We start from the raw sequence: 14,667 nt of genomic DNA on the forward strand, positions 1-14,667 counted from the left end.
GGAAGGGCAATGGGGGGGGGCTAGCTATTTTAGTCTCCACTCAGTTATCAGTTAAGTGTGAGTCATTATCCAATAAGAGCCCCGTGGCGCAGAGTGGTAAGCTGCAGTACTGCAGTTCAAGCTCTGCTCACGACCTGAGTTCAATCCCGACGGAAGTCGGTTTCAGGTATTTGGCTCAAGGTCGACTCAGCCTTCCATCCTTCCGAGGTCGGTAAAATGAGTACCCAGCTTGCTGGGGGTAAAGGGAAGATGACTGGGGAAGGCACTGGCAAACCACCCTGTAAACAAAGTCTACCTAGTAAACGTCGGGATGTGACGTCACCCCACGAGTCAGGAATGACCCGGTGCTTGCACAGGGGACCTTTACATTATCCAATTGCAGACACCTTGCCATGGCAATATCTATTATGTTTCAACAGAGCAAGTGTTTGTTTGTTAACACATATGTCCCACGGGGGGAAGGGGAGTCCTGATTAAGGATTGCTGGGAGGGCTTTGAGAGGTATGTGGATAACCTAATGAGCGCTCACCTGACTGCCTTCCTTATAATGGGTGGGGAGTTTAATGCCAGGATGGGTCCTGATTGATCGAGACCTCCCCCCCCCCCCCGAGCTTTGTCCGATGCTAGACCACGACTCCATCCACAGCAAAGACCTAGAAGGGCCCGAATGGCAGAGAAAGTTGAAACAGAAGGGCTTACCAGCCTGTCGTCGCCAGCCAGCCTGGACAGGTCCATGCCGCCATGCTGCCTCTCGGCCAGAGCCCCCTGGGAACACAGACAAGGCAAGCTGCAGCAGGTTTTCAGAACGCTTATCAATAACTTTAATACAGTCCCCGAGTATCAATAACTTTAATACAGTCCAAGACCAGCAGATAAAATATATATACATAGTAGCAGGATAACGACTATATACACCAATAAATATTTGATAAAAATAGTCACTCACTCATGGGGGAGCCATTAAGAACATGATTTTAAAATATGATACATAATTGCAGTCAATATAAATAAAAGTCACTCATCCCTTAAGTTCAACCCAGGCTCGCCTAGTCTTCATAGCTCGCCATCCAAATTTGGCCACTTTAAAAGTTAGCTCCATGTTCTTATCTGAGAGCATGTTAGAAAGGCGGATTGCTCTGGATCTCCCTGGGAAGCCATCTTTTACAGAGGAGATGGTTTCACGTATCTTGCTATAGATTTTACAGTCAAACGTGACATGATCGAGGGTCTCTATACTCCCATCAGAGCAAGGGCACAGACGTTCACTGTAAGGTAACTTTTTATATCTCCCTTCCAATATAGCTGAAGGAAGAGCATTACAGAGCATCAGAGTAAAGGCCCTCCTGTAGTCAGGATTATCCAAGTGGGTAAGATATGACATCGGGGTACCCCCGGGTAGAAGGACACATCCTTTGTGTCTGGCAGCAACAAAAAGCCCCGGAGCCACGCTAGGTGGCCATCAGTCTTCGTTAAGAGAGGCTGGCACACTGCTTCCTTGCCCAATCACAATGAACATACAGTGGGATGGAAAGGGGCGCAGAAGTAGGGCTAGCTGGAGACGATTGAGGGGTGAGTTTCCTGCGTTGTGCAGGGGGTTGGACTTGATGACCCTGGTGGTCCCTTCCAACTCTATGATTTCATGATTCTAAGAGCTCATCTCCCCCCACCCCAACACTGTTTCTTCCTCAGGGTGTCCCACCTCAGTAGGGAATCACAGCAATGCCCTTGTGATGATGAAGAAGAGTTGGTTTTTATATGCCGACTTTCTCTTCCACTTAAGGAAGAATCAAACTTGCTTACAAACACCTTCCCTTCCCCTCCCCACCTGTGAGGTAGGTGGGGCTGAGAGAGCTGTGACTAGCCCAACGTCACCCAGCTGGCTTCCTGTGGAAGAGTGGGGAAACCAACCCAATTCACCAGATTAGAGTCCTCCACTCATGAGGAGTGGGGAATCGAACCCGGTTTTCCAGATTAGAGTCCACCGCTCCAAACCACTGCTCTTAACCCCTACACCAGGCTGGCTCTCATTAGGGAATCACAGCAATACCCTTTGATGAACAAAGCTTCCCACACTGTAACAGGAGATAAGGGAACTTGATGGTGTATGGGCATGGCTCAGATGCCAGATCTGAACACACTTTAGAGAAAGAAAGGACTTGGCACCGCAGCGTTTAGGGCTGCAACCGCACCCAAAACACCACAGATAAAGTAGGAAGCTGAAGATCCCGCCCCTTCAGGAGCATCAGCTTTACCGAAATGTCGAGGTCAGCCACAACAGGTGATGCACGACCCCATACGGTTCTGGCAAGTTATGGGGAGATGCCCGAGGAATTACCTTCTTTTCAAGGATGGCGTAGCCAGCGTCAGCCGTGGCCGATTCCCGCCTTTCATCCTCTCGTACGGAGGAGATGGGCTGAAAGCTGTTCTTGAAGTTCTCCTTCTGCTTGTTGAGGCTGCGGGCCCACCGCTCCATATCCTTGGCAATCTGCGCCCCACAGAAGAATGCAAGGAAGAGATAAAGAACGAGGAAGCCTCCTGCCCCCACCCCCAAGAAGGCTCCCGAATGAAGCTACAAAACGGGGCTGAAGCAAATGAAGAGACTGCCCCTAAAAAGGCCCCAGGGGGTTCCCAAATGGTTCTCTTCCTGACTTTTTCAAGAGAAGTAACAGCCCTTTGGCAACAGCTCCCAGCTCCATGATTGCTTGAAGTCACGCCCAGGCAAAGTAGAGAAGAAGAGTTGGTTTTTATACCCCGATTTTCTCTACCTTTAAGGAGACTCAAACCAGCTTAGAGTCGCCGTCCCCTCCCCACAACAGACACCTTATGAGGTAGGTGGGGCTGACAGAGTTCGGAGAGAATTGTGACTGGCCCAAGGTCACCCAGCAGGTATCACGCGTAGGAATGGGGAAACCAACCCGGTTCACCAGATTAGCCTCTGCTGCTCATGTGGAGGAATGGGGAATCAAGCCCAGTTTTCCAGATTAGAGCCCAACGCTCTTAACCCCTACACCACGCTGGCTCTCATACAGACCAGCCAAAAACAGCACGCAAGCTTTTGAGTTCCACAGAACTCTTCATCAGGCTGGATGGTAAAATAAGAAAAAGAGAAGAGGAAGAAGAGTTGGTTTTCATATCCTGCTTTTCTCTACCTTAAGGACTCTCAAAGCTTACAATCACCTCCCCATAATCTCCCCACAACAGGCACCTTGTGAGGTAGGTAGGGCTAAGAGAGTTCGGAGAGAACTGTGACTGGCCCAAGGTCACCCAGCAGGCTTCATCTGTAGGAGTGGGGAATCAAACCTGGTTCTCCAGATTAGAGTCCACTGCTCTTTACCACTACACCACGCTGGTACTCTGCCCCCATGCCAGGTAAGTGCTTTCCACAATCTTCACGATAACTGGACTTCCCCTGTGCAACCAACCCTCAATCGACCAATCAAGGGACAGGACTGTCCTATTGCAGGTCAAACCTTCTGAGAAACCTGAGGCAGCACTAGGATGACGGCACATCAGTTAAAGCCTCAGAAGCAGAAAGCACAGTGCTTTGCGGTGGGGGGGGGGCAGGGAGGAGTGCTGAGGCTCAGTGACAGAGCCCCTGCTTTGCACGCAGAAGGTCCCAGGTTCAATCCCCGGCTTCTCCAGTTAAAAGGACCACAGGTTAGCAGGTGACGTGAAAGACTTCTGCCCGAAACCCTGGAGAGCTGCCAGTGGTATGAGTGGACAATACTGACACTGATGGACCAATCGTCTGAGTCAGGATAAGACAGCTTCATGTGTTCGTTTGGACCACGAAGACAGCAGAGAATTAACAGGGGCAGGCACATGGAAGGGGTTCAGATTAGCAGCAACGAACCCAAAGGAGGGGCTCTCACCTGCTGGGCTGTCTTAGTCTTGTGCTTCTCCTTCTTCTCTTTGCCCTCCCTGCCGCCCCCTGAACCGCCCCCATCCTTGTGGCCGTCAGACGCCTGGTCTGAGGCTGGGACGTAGGTGCGCCTCTCGCCGTCCCAGTACAGGTATTGCTGCGTCTGGGCATTGTAGTAATACTGTGGGGAGAGAGAGAAACAGAGATTTGGACTGCGTCTCAACCGCAGCTTGTGCCGATGTGAAATAAAGCACCACCGTAGGGCACAATCGTTGCCCAAGTCCAGGCATCTCACAGCAGTGGTGGAAAGTTGCCGTCAATTCACATCCAACTTATGGCGACCCTGCAGGGTTGTCACGGCAAGAGACGTTCAGAGGTGGTTTTGCCATTGCTTGCCTCTGCATAGTGACCCTGGACTTCCTTGGTGGTCTCCCATCCAAGTACTAACCAGGGCTGACCAAGCTTCTGAGACAGAGCTAGCCTGGGCCACTACACGGGATCTGCTTATAAAGAGCAGAGTGGCTTTCAGCTAGCCATTCTCATCCCTCCGCATGCCTGCAAAGAAACAATACCTTTGACACAGAATGCTAAAGCTCAGCTCACCTGGGAATTAGGGTCATAATAAAGGCCAGTCAGGGGGTCGTAGTAGTAGCCAGAGGTTTCATCGTACTGGTAGGTGGAAACGTCTGGGACAGCTGAAGGTAAAGAGGAAGAAGATGTCATAGTTCTGCTGTACACTGCATTGGTCAGGATGCACCTGGAGAATTGTGTGTAGTTCTGGAGGCCTTTCAAAAAGGATGTGGACAGAATCGAGTGGGTGCAGAGGAGAGCAATGAGGAGGATCAGGGGCCTGGAGACCAAGCCCTACGAGGAAAGGCTGCGAGAGTTGGGAATATTGTCGAATGCTTACACAGTCAGAGTTCATTGGTTCTTGTAGGTTATCCGGGCTGTGAGACCGTGGTATCAAGACTACGGTCTCACAGCCCGGATAACCTATAAGAACCAAAGAGTTGGGAATATTTAGTCTGGAGAAGAGGAGGCTGAGGGGGGACATGATTGCTCTCTTTAAGTATTTGAAGTGCTGTCACTTAGAGGAGGGCAGGGAGCTGTTCCTGTTGGCAGCAGAGGATAGGACTCGCAATAATGGGTTTAAATGGTGGGCGAAAAGGTACCAGCTGGATATTAGGAACAAATTTTTTTACAGTTGTTCAACAGTGAAATCGGCTACCTAGGGAGGTGGCGAGCTCCCCCTCACTGGCAGTCTTTAAGCAGAGGCTGGACAAGCACTTGTCAGGGATGCTCTAGGGTGATCCTGCATTGAGCAGGGGGTTGGACTAGATGGCCTGTATGGCCCCTTCCAACTCTTATGATTCTAAGAGAGTTGAACCTAATGGTGCCACTTCAGCCTCATCTCTTGAGCTAGCAGCAACTGGCTTCCAGCTCCCGAATACGGAGTGGCATTTGCACCTAGACCAGTAATTCTCTACCCCGCTGGACAACCTCTATTCCTCCCATTCACTGCCAGAGGATGTAGTGATGGCCACAGTCACAGGTGGCTTTAAAAGGGGGATTAGACAGGTACATGGATGAGAGGTCTATTGGCAGCTACTAGCCACGGTGACTAAAGGGAGCCTCCATGTTCACAGGCAGTCAACCTCTGAATCCCGGTGTCAGGAGATGACATCAGGGGAAGGCCTTGGCCCCTATGCCCTGTAGTTTGACATCCAGAGGAACAGGTTGGTCACTGTGTGAGACAGGATGACGGACTAGCTCATTGGTGTCAAACATGAAGCCCGAGGGCCAGATCCGGCCCCTTGAGGGCTCTTATCGGGCCCATGAGCCGGCCAAGACAGCCACCCCACTCCATCCCAATTTGGGTTGATGAGTCTGCTGTGGGCTCGCTGGTCAAAGCAGCCCCCCCACCCCCAGTCCTGAGGTGTCAATTATCAAAAACTGTTAAATAAAGGAAAATACTGTAAAATAATGTTATTGTTTTAAGGACGTTTGTATTTTAAGTAAAAAGTAAAGTAAAAAATAATATCGCTAATTGGCTTTGCCTGTGTCTTCTATAAAGTTTTTATCTCCGGTACCTGGCATTTAATTTTATGGTATGCATGGCCCAGCCCAACCAAGTGACATTTATTTAAGGGAGGGGCTGTGGCTCAGTGGAAGAGCCTCTGCTTGCCATGTGGAAGGTCCCAGGTTCAATCCCTGGCATCTCCAGTTAAAGAGTCTGGCAGTAGGTGATGTGAAAGACCTCTGCCTGAGACCCTGGAGAGCCGCTGCCGGCCTGAGTAGACAATACTGACTTTGATGGACCAAGGGTCTGACTCAGTAGAAGGCAGCTTCATGGGTTCATATCATATCCGGGCCTCGTAACAATTGAGTTTGACACCCCTGGACTAGATGGACCATTGGTCTGCTCCAGCAGGGCTCTTTTTATGTTCTTAAGTCAGACTCACGGTACTGTGTGTAAGGTTCTTGCCCCACAGAGCCGGTCCCAGGCAGGTTGGAGGCGCCAGCGGATGAGCCAGGAGCGCCGCCGGCGGGCTGAGTGGCGCCGGGCATGTCGGGCTTCAGCACAGCCGGGGAGACGATGGTGTACGGCTGAGACTACGGGAGAGGACACAGCAGGGTGAGCAGGGAATCGGCCGGGAGACAGAACCTAAGCTCTGGCCCGGCGCACGCAGAAACTTATCCCCCAAGTTGTACCTGAGCAGCAGTTGAATTTCCCTGGCCAGAGCTTGCCCCGTCAGCACCACCAGCTGGCTGGTACGGGACTGGCACGGCTGAGGTCTGGTTGGTCCGGGAGAAACCTGGCAGGACGGGCACCGGGTCTATGCCCGGAACGCCGGGCTCCAGTGACGTCTCCGCTCCTTTGCCAAACAAAAGGACAGAGACGGTCAGTCGCAGGCGGCACGGAAGAAGTAGGGAGAGGGGAGAAAGAAGCAAAACAGATAAAAGGGAAGTATTTCTTCACACAATGCATGGTTAAATAGTGGAACTCCCTGCCCCAGGATGTGGTGATGGATACCAACTTGGAAGGCTTCAAGAGGAGAGTGGACAGGGAGGAGCAGGCTATCCATGGCTATTAGTAAAAAGAGATGCTAGTCATGATGCATACCTATTCTCTCCAGGATCAGAGGAGCATGCCTATTATATAAGGTTCTGTGAAACACAGGCAGGATGCTGCTGCAGCCGTCTTGTTTGTGGGCTTCCTAGAGGCACCTGGTTGGCCACTGTGTGAACAGACTGCTGGACATGATGGACCTTGGTCTGATCCAGCAGGGCTTTTCTTATGTTCTTATGGCCCAAGCAAGGGGCTTTCAAGACAAGTGGAACTCCCTGCCCCAGGATGTGGGGATGGCTGCCAACTTGGAAGGCTTCAAGAGGGGAGTGGACATGTTCAGGGACTAGTATCCATGGCTACTAGTCAAAATGGATGCTAGTCATGATGCATACGTATTCTCTCTAGGATCAGAGGAGCATGCCTATTATATTAGGCGTTGTGGAATACAGGCAGGACAATGCTGCTGCAGTCATCTTGCTTGTGGGCTTCCTAGAGGCCCCTGGTTGGCCAATGTGTGAACAGTCTGCTGGACTTGATGGGCCTTGGTCTGATCCAGCAGGGCTTTCCTTATGTAAGCAGGCAGGGGCACCTCACCTGTCCCCGTGCCGTCGCCGTGGCCCTTCTCGGCCTTCCCCACTGCCACGGATGTGCTGGCTTGTGGCTGGGAGCCCTTCAAGTACGCTTGTGAATATGCCACGCCCTCCAAACCTTGAGCACCGTAGCCCTCATCTTGCTGGTAGTAGCCGTAATCCACAGACTGCTCCTCCTGAGCCGCCCAGGCCGCCTCGCCACCCTGCGATGCCTGTCGGAAAGATCGGGCGGGAAGGAAGGTGCTGAAGAAGGACCAAGTTCTCCCATATAAACCCGCGTGCTCACTCCACTCATCTTCAGAGACACTATTTTGGTTGCCCCCATCATGTAGGACTAGACACATGAACACATACATGAAGCTGCCTTATCCTGAATCAGACCCCTGGTCCATCAAAGTCTGTATTGTCTACTCAGACTGGCAGCAGCTCTCCGGGGTGTCAGGCAGGGGTCTTTCACATCACCTACCTGCCTAGTCCCTTTAATGGGAGATGCCGGGGATTGAACCTGGGACCTTCTGAATGCCAAGCAGATGCTCTATCGCTGAGCCACGGCCCCTCCCCAAAAGTTAAGACGAGTGGCAACCCAAGAAAGGGCCTTTTTGGTAGTGGCACCACAACTTCCAAACTATCTCCCTGGGGAGATTAATCCATATTCCTCTATCGGTGGTCCTCCACCAGCGAGTGAAGACCTTTATTTCATTTGGCATACCCCCCAATAACAGTTATCAGCCCTCTTCTCTTGTTCTGGGTGTTGTCTTTTTATTTGTTTTATCCTTTCAACTTTGTTTTTTAATGGTTTTATTGTGAGCCACCTTGGGGACCCTAATCAGGTGGAAACATGGGATAAAAATGCTTTAAATAAAAATTAGCAAATAGAAAAATAGTACACTGTGTATAGCAGAAAATTGGGCTAAAAACCAAACGTTGTGACATGTGAAGAAGCCTATGGAAAATATACTAAATAAATACAGGCTGATGGCTTCTGGAAATATGCTGCACCTATCCCCGCTGTAACTATTACACTATACCCCGTTCTAAGTTTACTGAGCCCCTCATACTGAGAAAGGGACCCGTCAGGGAAAGAGAAAAGACAGAAAAGCTCCTACAAGGAGATAATCCCTCAATCACCTCTCAGGTAGCAAAAATTTTGTACGGCTGCAATGATAATTCACTGCCACAGAGTAGTCTCTTAGTCCAAATGGCAGATGTAACTCAGATGTTATTTATTTTATTTTTTAAGTGACTTAAGACTCGGACTGTAAACCTTTGTCGGTAAGACCATTTTAGTCCATGTATCTTAGTTTATTTGCGGCCCTTAGCCAGATAAAACATCTCACTTATCCCCGTCTCCATTTTAGTTTTAATGGATTTCCCCCCATTTTATCATATAATAACAGATTTGTGATTGTGTGATAACCATTGTTTTACTTTTTATCCTGAACTAATTTTTAATCAGTTTTCTTAGAATTTTGTGAATATTTTAGAGGATACTTTGTAAGGCCCTATGGCTATACAAATAAACTCACTTGACTTTACTACTACTGTCCCCCTCTCCAAGATCAACACCTGAGATTCATCGGCACTTTCCTTTCCCCCTCCCCCTCAAACATGGCCTTACCTGAGAGATCGCCCACTGGGCAGCTGCAATGGCCGTGCTGGCAACGGAAGCGGCGCTGATGCGATTTCCATCTGAGGAGCTCATGTCCCTGCGGGAAGAAAGACAAAGAGACATGGCAGGTTTTTAAGACAGGGACAGGCAGCCCAGTGGCAGACATGGCCCCCCTCGCTACTCACCGCTTGGACCCTTTGGCAAACTCCACATTGATCGTCTTGCCGTCGATGTTCAGGGGCGGGTGGAGGGCCTGCAGGATCTGCAGCAGCTGCGCTGCCTCCTGGACAGGGCGAAGGAGAAGAAAGATCGGCCCCGAAAAGGGCAGGTGAGCACCAGTTTCCCCACAAGGGCTGAGCTTCAGACGACTTGGGCAGAGAGACCCTTTGCCTCCTAGGTTGCCAGCCTCTCACCCACGGCAGCATTCCCCCTGCTGCAGGGCCCCTAAGTCCAGTGGTGGGGAATGAGGGAAGCCCACAGATTCTCTCAAGTTTCTGGCCCAGTTGTACAGAAGCCCTCGAATAATCTAGACCAGGGGTGTCAAACATAAGGCCCAGGGGCTGGATCAGGCCCCTTGAGAGCTCTTATCCGGCCCGCAAGCCTGCCGAGGTGGCCACTCTCCCTCACTCTCAAACTGGACTAGCAAGCCATGGCCAGCCCAACCAAGGGACATTTATGTCACATTCAGCCCTCGTAACAATTGAGTTTGACACCCCTGATCTAGAGGCATCTATTTGCTACAATGTGCAGGTATATTACGCATTACTTTCTTTTTTTTAATAACCAGATTATTTCAGAATGGGAACTGTGGTTGAGAAGTAGTCCATTCTGGCTCCTTTCCCCTTCTTTTCCTCCAGGCCTTCAGTCCCAAGTCAGGCAGAGGAATATTGAGAAAAATCACATAGTGCAGAGGTGTCAAACATACGGCCCGCGGGCTGGATCCGGCCCCTTGAGAGCTCTTATCTAGCCTGCGAGCCAGCCAAGGAAGCCATCCCACACCACTCCAAGTCTGGCTGGCGAGGCATGGCCTGGCCCAACCAAGTGACATTTATGTCATATCTGGCTCTCGTAACAAATGAGTTTGACACCCCTGACACGGGGGCTTTGCGCTGCAAAGGCTGAACTGGTTCTTACACCCTCTCCTGAAACACTGCTAGACTATAAGGTCACCACCAAGTTCCTTATTCTAAAACAACACAAGAACCACCATCCTGTCTCACACAGCGACCATTCTCCAGGGCGGTGGTTGTACTCACCACAATGGTGGAGAGCTGAATGAAAGCAAAACCACGGTTCAGCTGTGTCTGCTTGTCCTTGATGACCCGGACATTCGAGGAGGAGAGAACTGCATAAGGCGCCAGGGCATTCAAGATGGAGTCCATCGTGCTGTGAGGGTTCAGATTCCGCAGGATGATCGCTGTCAGTGTAAGGAAGGATGCGGTAAGCGGGATCGTAGGAGCCTCAGAACTCTCTCTCAATGGGATTAAAAGTTTGTGGCCTGGCGGCGACGTGTCCCACCCCCTCCGTCCAGGATTGTTATTGTCTGTCTTTTCGTCACAGCTTAGGCAGTTTCTGGCATTGGGACTGATCCAGTTTGGGGAAGATGTGGCTGCGTGCCGGACTTCCCCGTTTTGGGGACCCCCATAAGGGGCCTCGGGATGGAGTACATCATCCTTGCCCAGCTCAGGGACTGTTCCTTACTCCACTCCCAGGTGGTGTAGACTCCACTCAGAGGTCTGTGTCCTGGTGGTGCCCCCTATATGCCACTCCGGCTGCTACCCCAACATGCGGGTTGGGACGTTCTGTCGAACTATTGATATATCGGCTGACAGGGTGGTCAACGATGTTCTGGATCTGTCCCTATGCCTTGCCAATGCTCCATCTGTTGTAATCAATAAAGCTGTGGCCGTTTGTTTCCCCAATTAAAGTACAGTCTGTGTTTCTATTGACATTACCTTCCCCATGGAGCCGTTTGCCCATGGGACCGCAATTAAGACTTCTTACTGAGAAGATGCTTGCCTCGTCTTCAAAACTCTCCTCTCAGGGGGAAGAGGGGACATCCACACCAATTCGCAAGCTAAAGTTCTAGAACATTTCAGGCCCAGAAGCCATTAGGAGGGGACCACACAGAGGCCGCAATGAGAAACTGTGCTCTGTGAGGAAGCAAGTTCTCGGAGCCCTCCTGATGCTACAATTCACAGCGCTCCTCGTAAGAAGCCACGACATTCAATGGGCTTACATCTGACTGCAACTGGAAACTCTCACATCATTCCTAAACCCTACATACTCACTGTCATTTGCGTTCTCTGCACAGGGTTCAGACATCTGGGCCACAGGCTGAGCAGATAGGGCTGCGGATACTTGGTAGGGTTGTGGGAGGGGCAGAAGGCCTTGGCTGAGCTCCCGACCTGACAGAGCCACCAACTGGTCCAAGCGGCTACCGGGTGGTAGCTTCTGCTCAGCTTCTGTTGAAAGTGAAGGAGACACAAAGGGGGGGTGGGGATAACTGTGTTAGCAGGTAAGCTCCCGTTGCAGACGACAACAGGTCTAAAGAGGTCCAAACAATGTCAGCTCACCGGAACGGGGAATGCCACACTTGAAGCATTTCTCTCTGCGCTTGAAATTCTGCACTCCACACTGTAGAGAGAATATAAAACAGAAGCTTTCGCTATAATAAAAAAGCGTATCAAAAAGATTGATTATATTAGCACATCTTTTCGTGCTCGTCAAGTTTGCTCATCTCAGTTTTTTGGAATACCACCTCCACGTGGCTTGCCCGCCTAGTAGGGGTGTGCAAAAAACAAAATCGGTAAAATGTGGGTTTGAGTTTATTGGGCCTGATTTTTTTGGGGGGGGGGGGGAAACCCGAAATAAGCCGAATTCCCATACCGGTAAATATGGGAATTCGCTTTATTTTCGGGTTTACCAAAAAAAAATCAGCCCGGGGGCATTTTTTGAGGTAGAGCCCCCAAACTTGCAGGGTAGCTTGCAGGGACTCTCTTTGCAAGAACCACCAAGTTTGGTGAAGATTGGATCAGGGGGTCCAAAATTATATGGTCTGGAAGAGGTCGCCCCTCCCACCTCCACACAGAAGCAGGAAGGTAAGAGTCAGATTCTCTGGTTGCTAATCGGCTAATGCTTGTCTATGGAGGAAGGAAGTCCGATCTCTCCAGAGCCCATTAACACCGGACCCTCTGACCCAATCTTCACCAAACTTTGGGGTTCGTGCAAGGAGAGTCCCTGAAAGCTACCCTGAAAATTTGGGACCTCTACCCCCAAAAATGCTCCCACAGGAGCTTCGCAAACAATCCCCTTAGTTTGCTATTGTGGGAATTTTCCATTAGCCGACGTTCGCTACATAGATGCAATCCTGAGGAAGTTGGCTAATTGAAAATTCCCACAATAGCAAACAAAGGGATTTTTTTTTGCGAAGCTCCTGTGGGGGCATTTTTGGGGGTAGAGGTCCCAAATTTTCAGGGTAGCTTTCAGGGACTCTCCTTGCATGAACCCCAAAGTTTGGTGAAGGTTGGGTCAGGGTCCGGTGTTATGGGCTCTGGAGAGGTCGTCCCTCTCTCCTCCATAGACAAGCATTAGCCGATTAGCAACCAGAGAATCTGACTCTTACCTTCCTGTGTGTGGAGGCGGGAGAGGGTGACCTCTTCCAGACCCCAGACCCCCTGACCCAATCTTCACCAAGCTTGGGGGTTCTTGCAAGGAGAATCCCTGCAAGCTACCCTGCAAGTTTGGGGGCTCTACCTCAAAAAATGCCCCCCCAGGAGCTTCACAAAGCCTGGGGATAACCTGAAAAAGCCGGATAATTATCCAGGTTTTTGGGGAATGGCCAATTCGGCTTTGGCTTTCCCCACAGGTTTTGGAATTCGGTAAACCCGAACCTGACATTTACCGAAATGGCTTTTTTCGGCTTATTTTCGGTTCGGGTTTATGGATATGCAAAGCCCTACTGCCTACACTTATTTTTTGACAATTCCGCGTCTCTCTAGAGCCTTCCTTTTAGCTAGATTAAATGCTAACCCTTCTATGATTCTGCAAGGTAGATTTTTAAACCTACCATATTCGGAAAGGACATGTCCGTGCTTTTCTGGTTCCGTGGATTCACTAGCTCATGTATTCTTGGAATGTTGTTTCTATGAGGATCTTAGATTACAATATCTCTCTCCTCTTTTAATAGATAAATCCAGTGCCTCTGTGTCTCATATAATGCCCTTTTTATTAAGTGATAGGGATGATAAGACTACACTGGCAGTGGCAAAAATTATCTCAAACTTTACATCTCCCAAACAATAAATTTAAAACTATGCTGCTCAAGATCAATGGATCAAAGAGCTTGTAAGGGGTAAAGGTAGAGAGAATATATACAGTGTTGCATCTTTATTTGACCTCCACGCATAGTACACGCCTCTCCAAGAAGAAGAGTTGATTTTTATATGCCGACTTTCTCTACCACTTAAAGAAGAATCAAACCAGCTTACAGTCACCTTTCCTCCTCCTCACAACAGACAACTTGTGAAGTAGGTGAGGCTGAGAGAGTTCAGAGAGAACTGTGACTCGCCCAACGTCACCCAGGTGGCTTCATGTGTAGGAGTGGGGAAACAAATCCAGTTCACCGGATTAGCCTCCACCGCTCATGTGGAGGAGGGGGGAATCAAACCCGGTTCTCCAGATCAGAGTCCAAACCACCACTCTTAACCATTATACCACACTGGCTCTCCGCCCCATTGTGGGCACTTTCACACATGTCAAGTAATGCACTTTCAATCCACTTTCAATGCACTTTGAAGCTGGATTTTACTGTGTGAACTGCCAAAATCCACTTGCAAATGATCGTTAAAGCGTACTGAAAGTGGACTGAAAGTGCATTATTTGGCATGTGAAAGTGCCGTGTGTCTCTCAGCCCTTCAGCCCTGGCACGCCCCCCCACCCAAGCAGCGCGGCCATGTCGCACGCCGTCCCTGGCCCCATGCGCTGGCCTCCGTCCGCAGATCAGCCTCCATGCCCCCCGTACCTTACTGCAGAGCCAGTCCTCGTTGATCTTGGGCTTCGGGTCGCTGTAGTGCATGGAGACCTTCTGGCCGAGGATGGAGAGGGAGTGCTGCAGGGGGGAGAGAAACGTCGCGATGAGGCGCCGAAGTGGAGGCGGAGAGAAAGGTGCCATTCACTGCCGCAGCAGAAAGGAGGAGAGGTTCAAACCCTTCAGCTGAATGGATGAGGGGGGTGAGGGAGGGAAGGGAGCACAAGGCTGAGAGAAGTCTGGAGCTTTGGCTACTTGGCTAGCGTGCACCTAACCTGGCTGGCAGAGGCACTTGTCTCTACCCAAGGCACTGGGACATCCGGCTGCTGTGAGGGAAGGAGGGAGTGCGTCGGAGAGAGAGAGAGAGAGAGAGAGGCAGAGAGAAAGACGGGAGAGAAGGAGAAACAGACAGAGAGAAATGCAGCCGTGCTCCGAGACACCATTGTACGAATACCTCTATGCTGCTGGAGTGCCCCTGTCTTGATCTCCTGGCCTGCAAGCTAGCAA

General features: G+C 50.5%; 1 protein-coding gene across 1 annotated transcript in view; it reads right to left on the reverse strand.

The window, feature by feature from the left end:
* RBM10 (RNA binding motif protein 10) overlaps positions 1–14,667 on the reverse strand; it is a 28,931-nt gene that overhangs the window by 5,222 nt on the left and 9,042 nt on the right. The window contains exons 6-18 of the mRNA XM_056867348.1: positions 14,155–14,241; positions 11,708–11,768; positions 11,423–11,596; positions 10,388–10,548; positions 9,317–9,414; positions 9,141–9,228; positions 7,527–7,734; positions 6,575–6,738; positions 6,325–6,469; positions 4,466–4,557; positions 3,873–4,043; positions 2,336–2,485; positions 700–765 (exon numbers count right to left, since the gene is read on the reverse strand). Coding sequence (XP_056723326.1) covers positions 700–765; positions 2,336–2,485; positions 3,873–4,043; positions 4,466–4,557; positions 6,325–6,469; positions 6,575–6,738; positions 7,527–7,734; positions 9,141–9,228; positions 9,317–9,414; positions 10,388–10,548; positions 11,423–11,596; positions 11,708–11,768; positions 14,155–14,241 — 1,665 coding nt within the window. The remainder of the gene's footprint in view (positions 1–699; positions 766–2,335; positions 2,486–3,872; positions 4,044–4,465; positions 4,558–6,324; positions 6,470–6,574; positions 6,739–7,526; positions 7,735–9,140; positions 9,229–9,316; positions 9,415–10,387; positions 10,549–11,422; positions 11,597–11,707; positions 11,769–14,154; positions 14,242–14,667) is intronic.

This window comes from Euleptes europaea, chromosome 1 (genome assembly GCF_029931775.1).
Source record: "Euleptes europaea isolate rEulEur1 chromosome 1, rEulEur1.hap1, whole genome shotgun sequence".
Taxonomy (NCBI): domain Eukaryota; kingdom Metazoa; phylum Chordata; class Lepidosauria; order Squamata; family Sphaerodactylidae; genus Euleptes; species Euleptes europaea.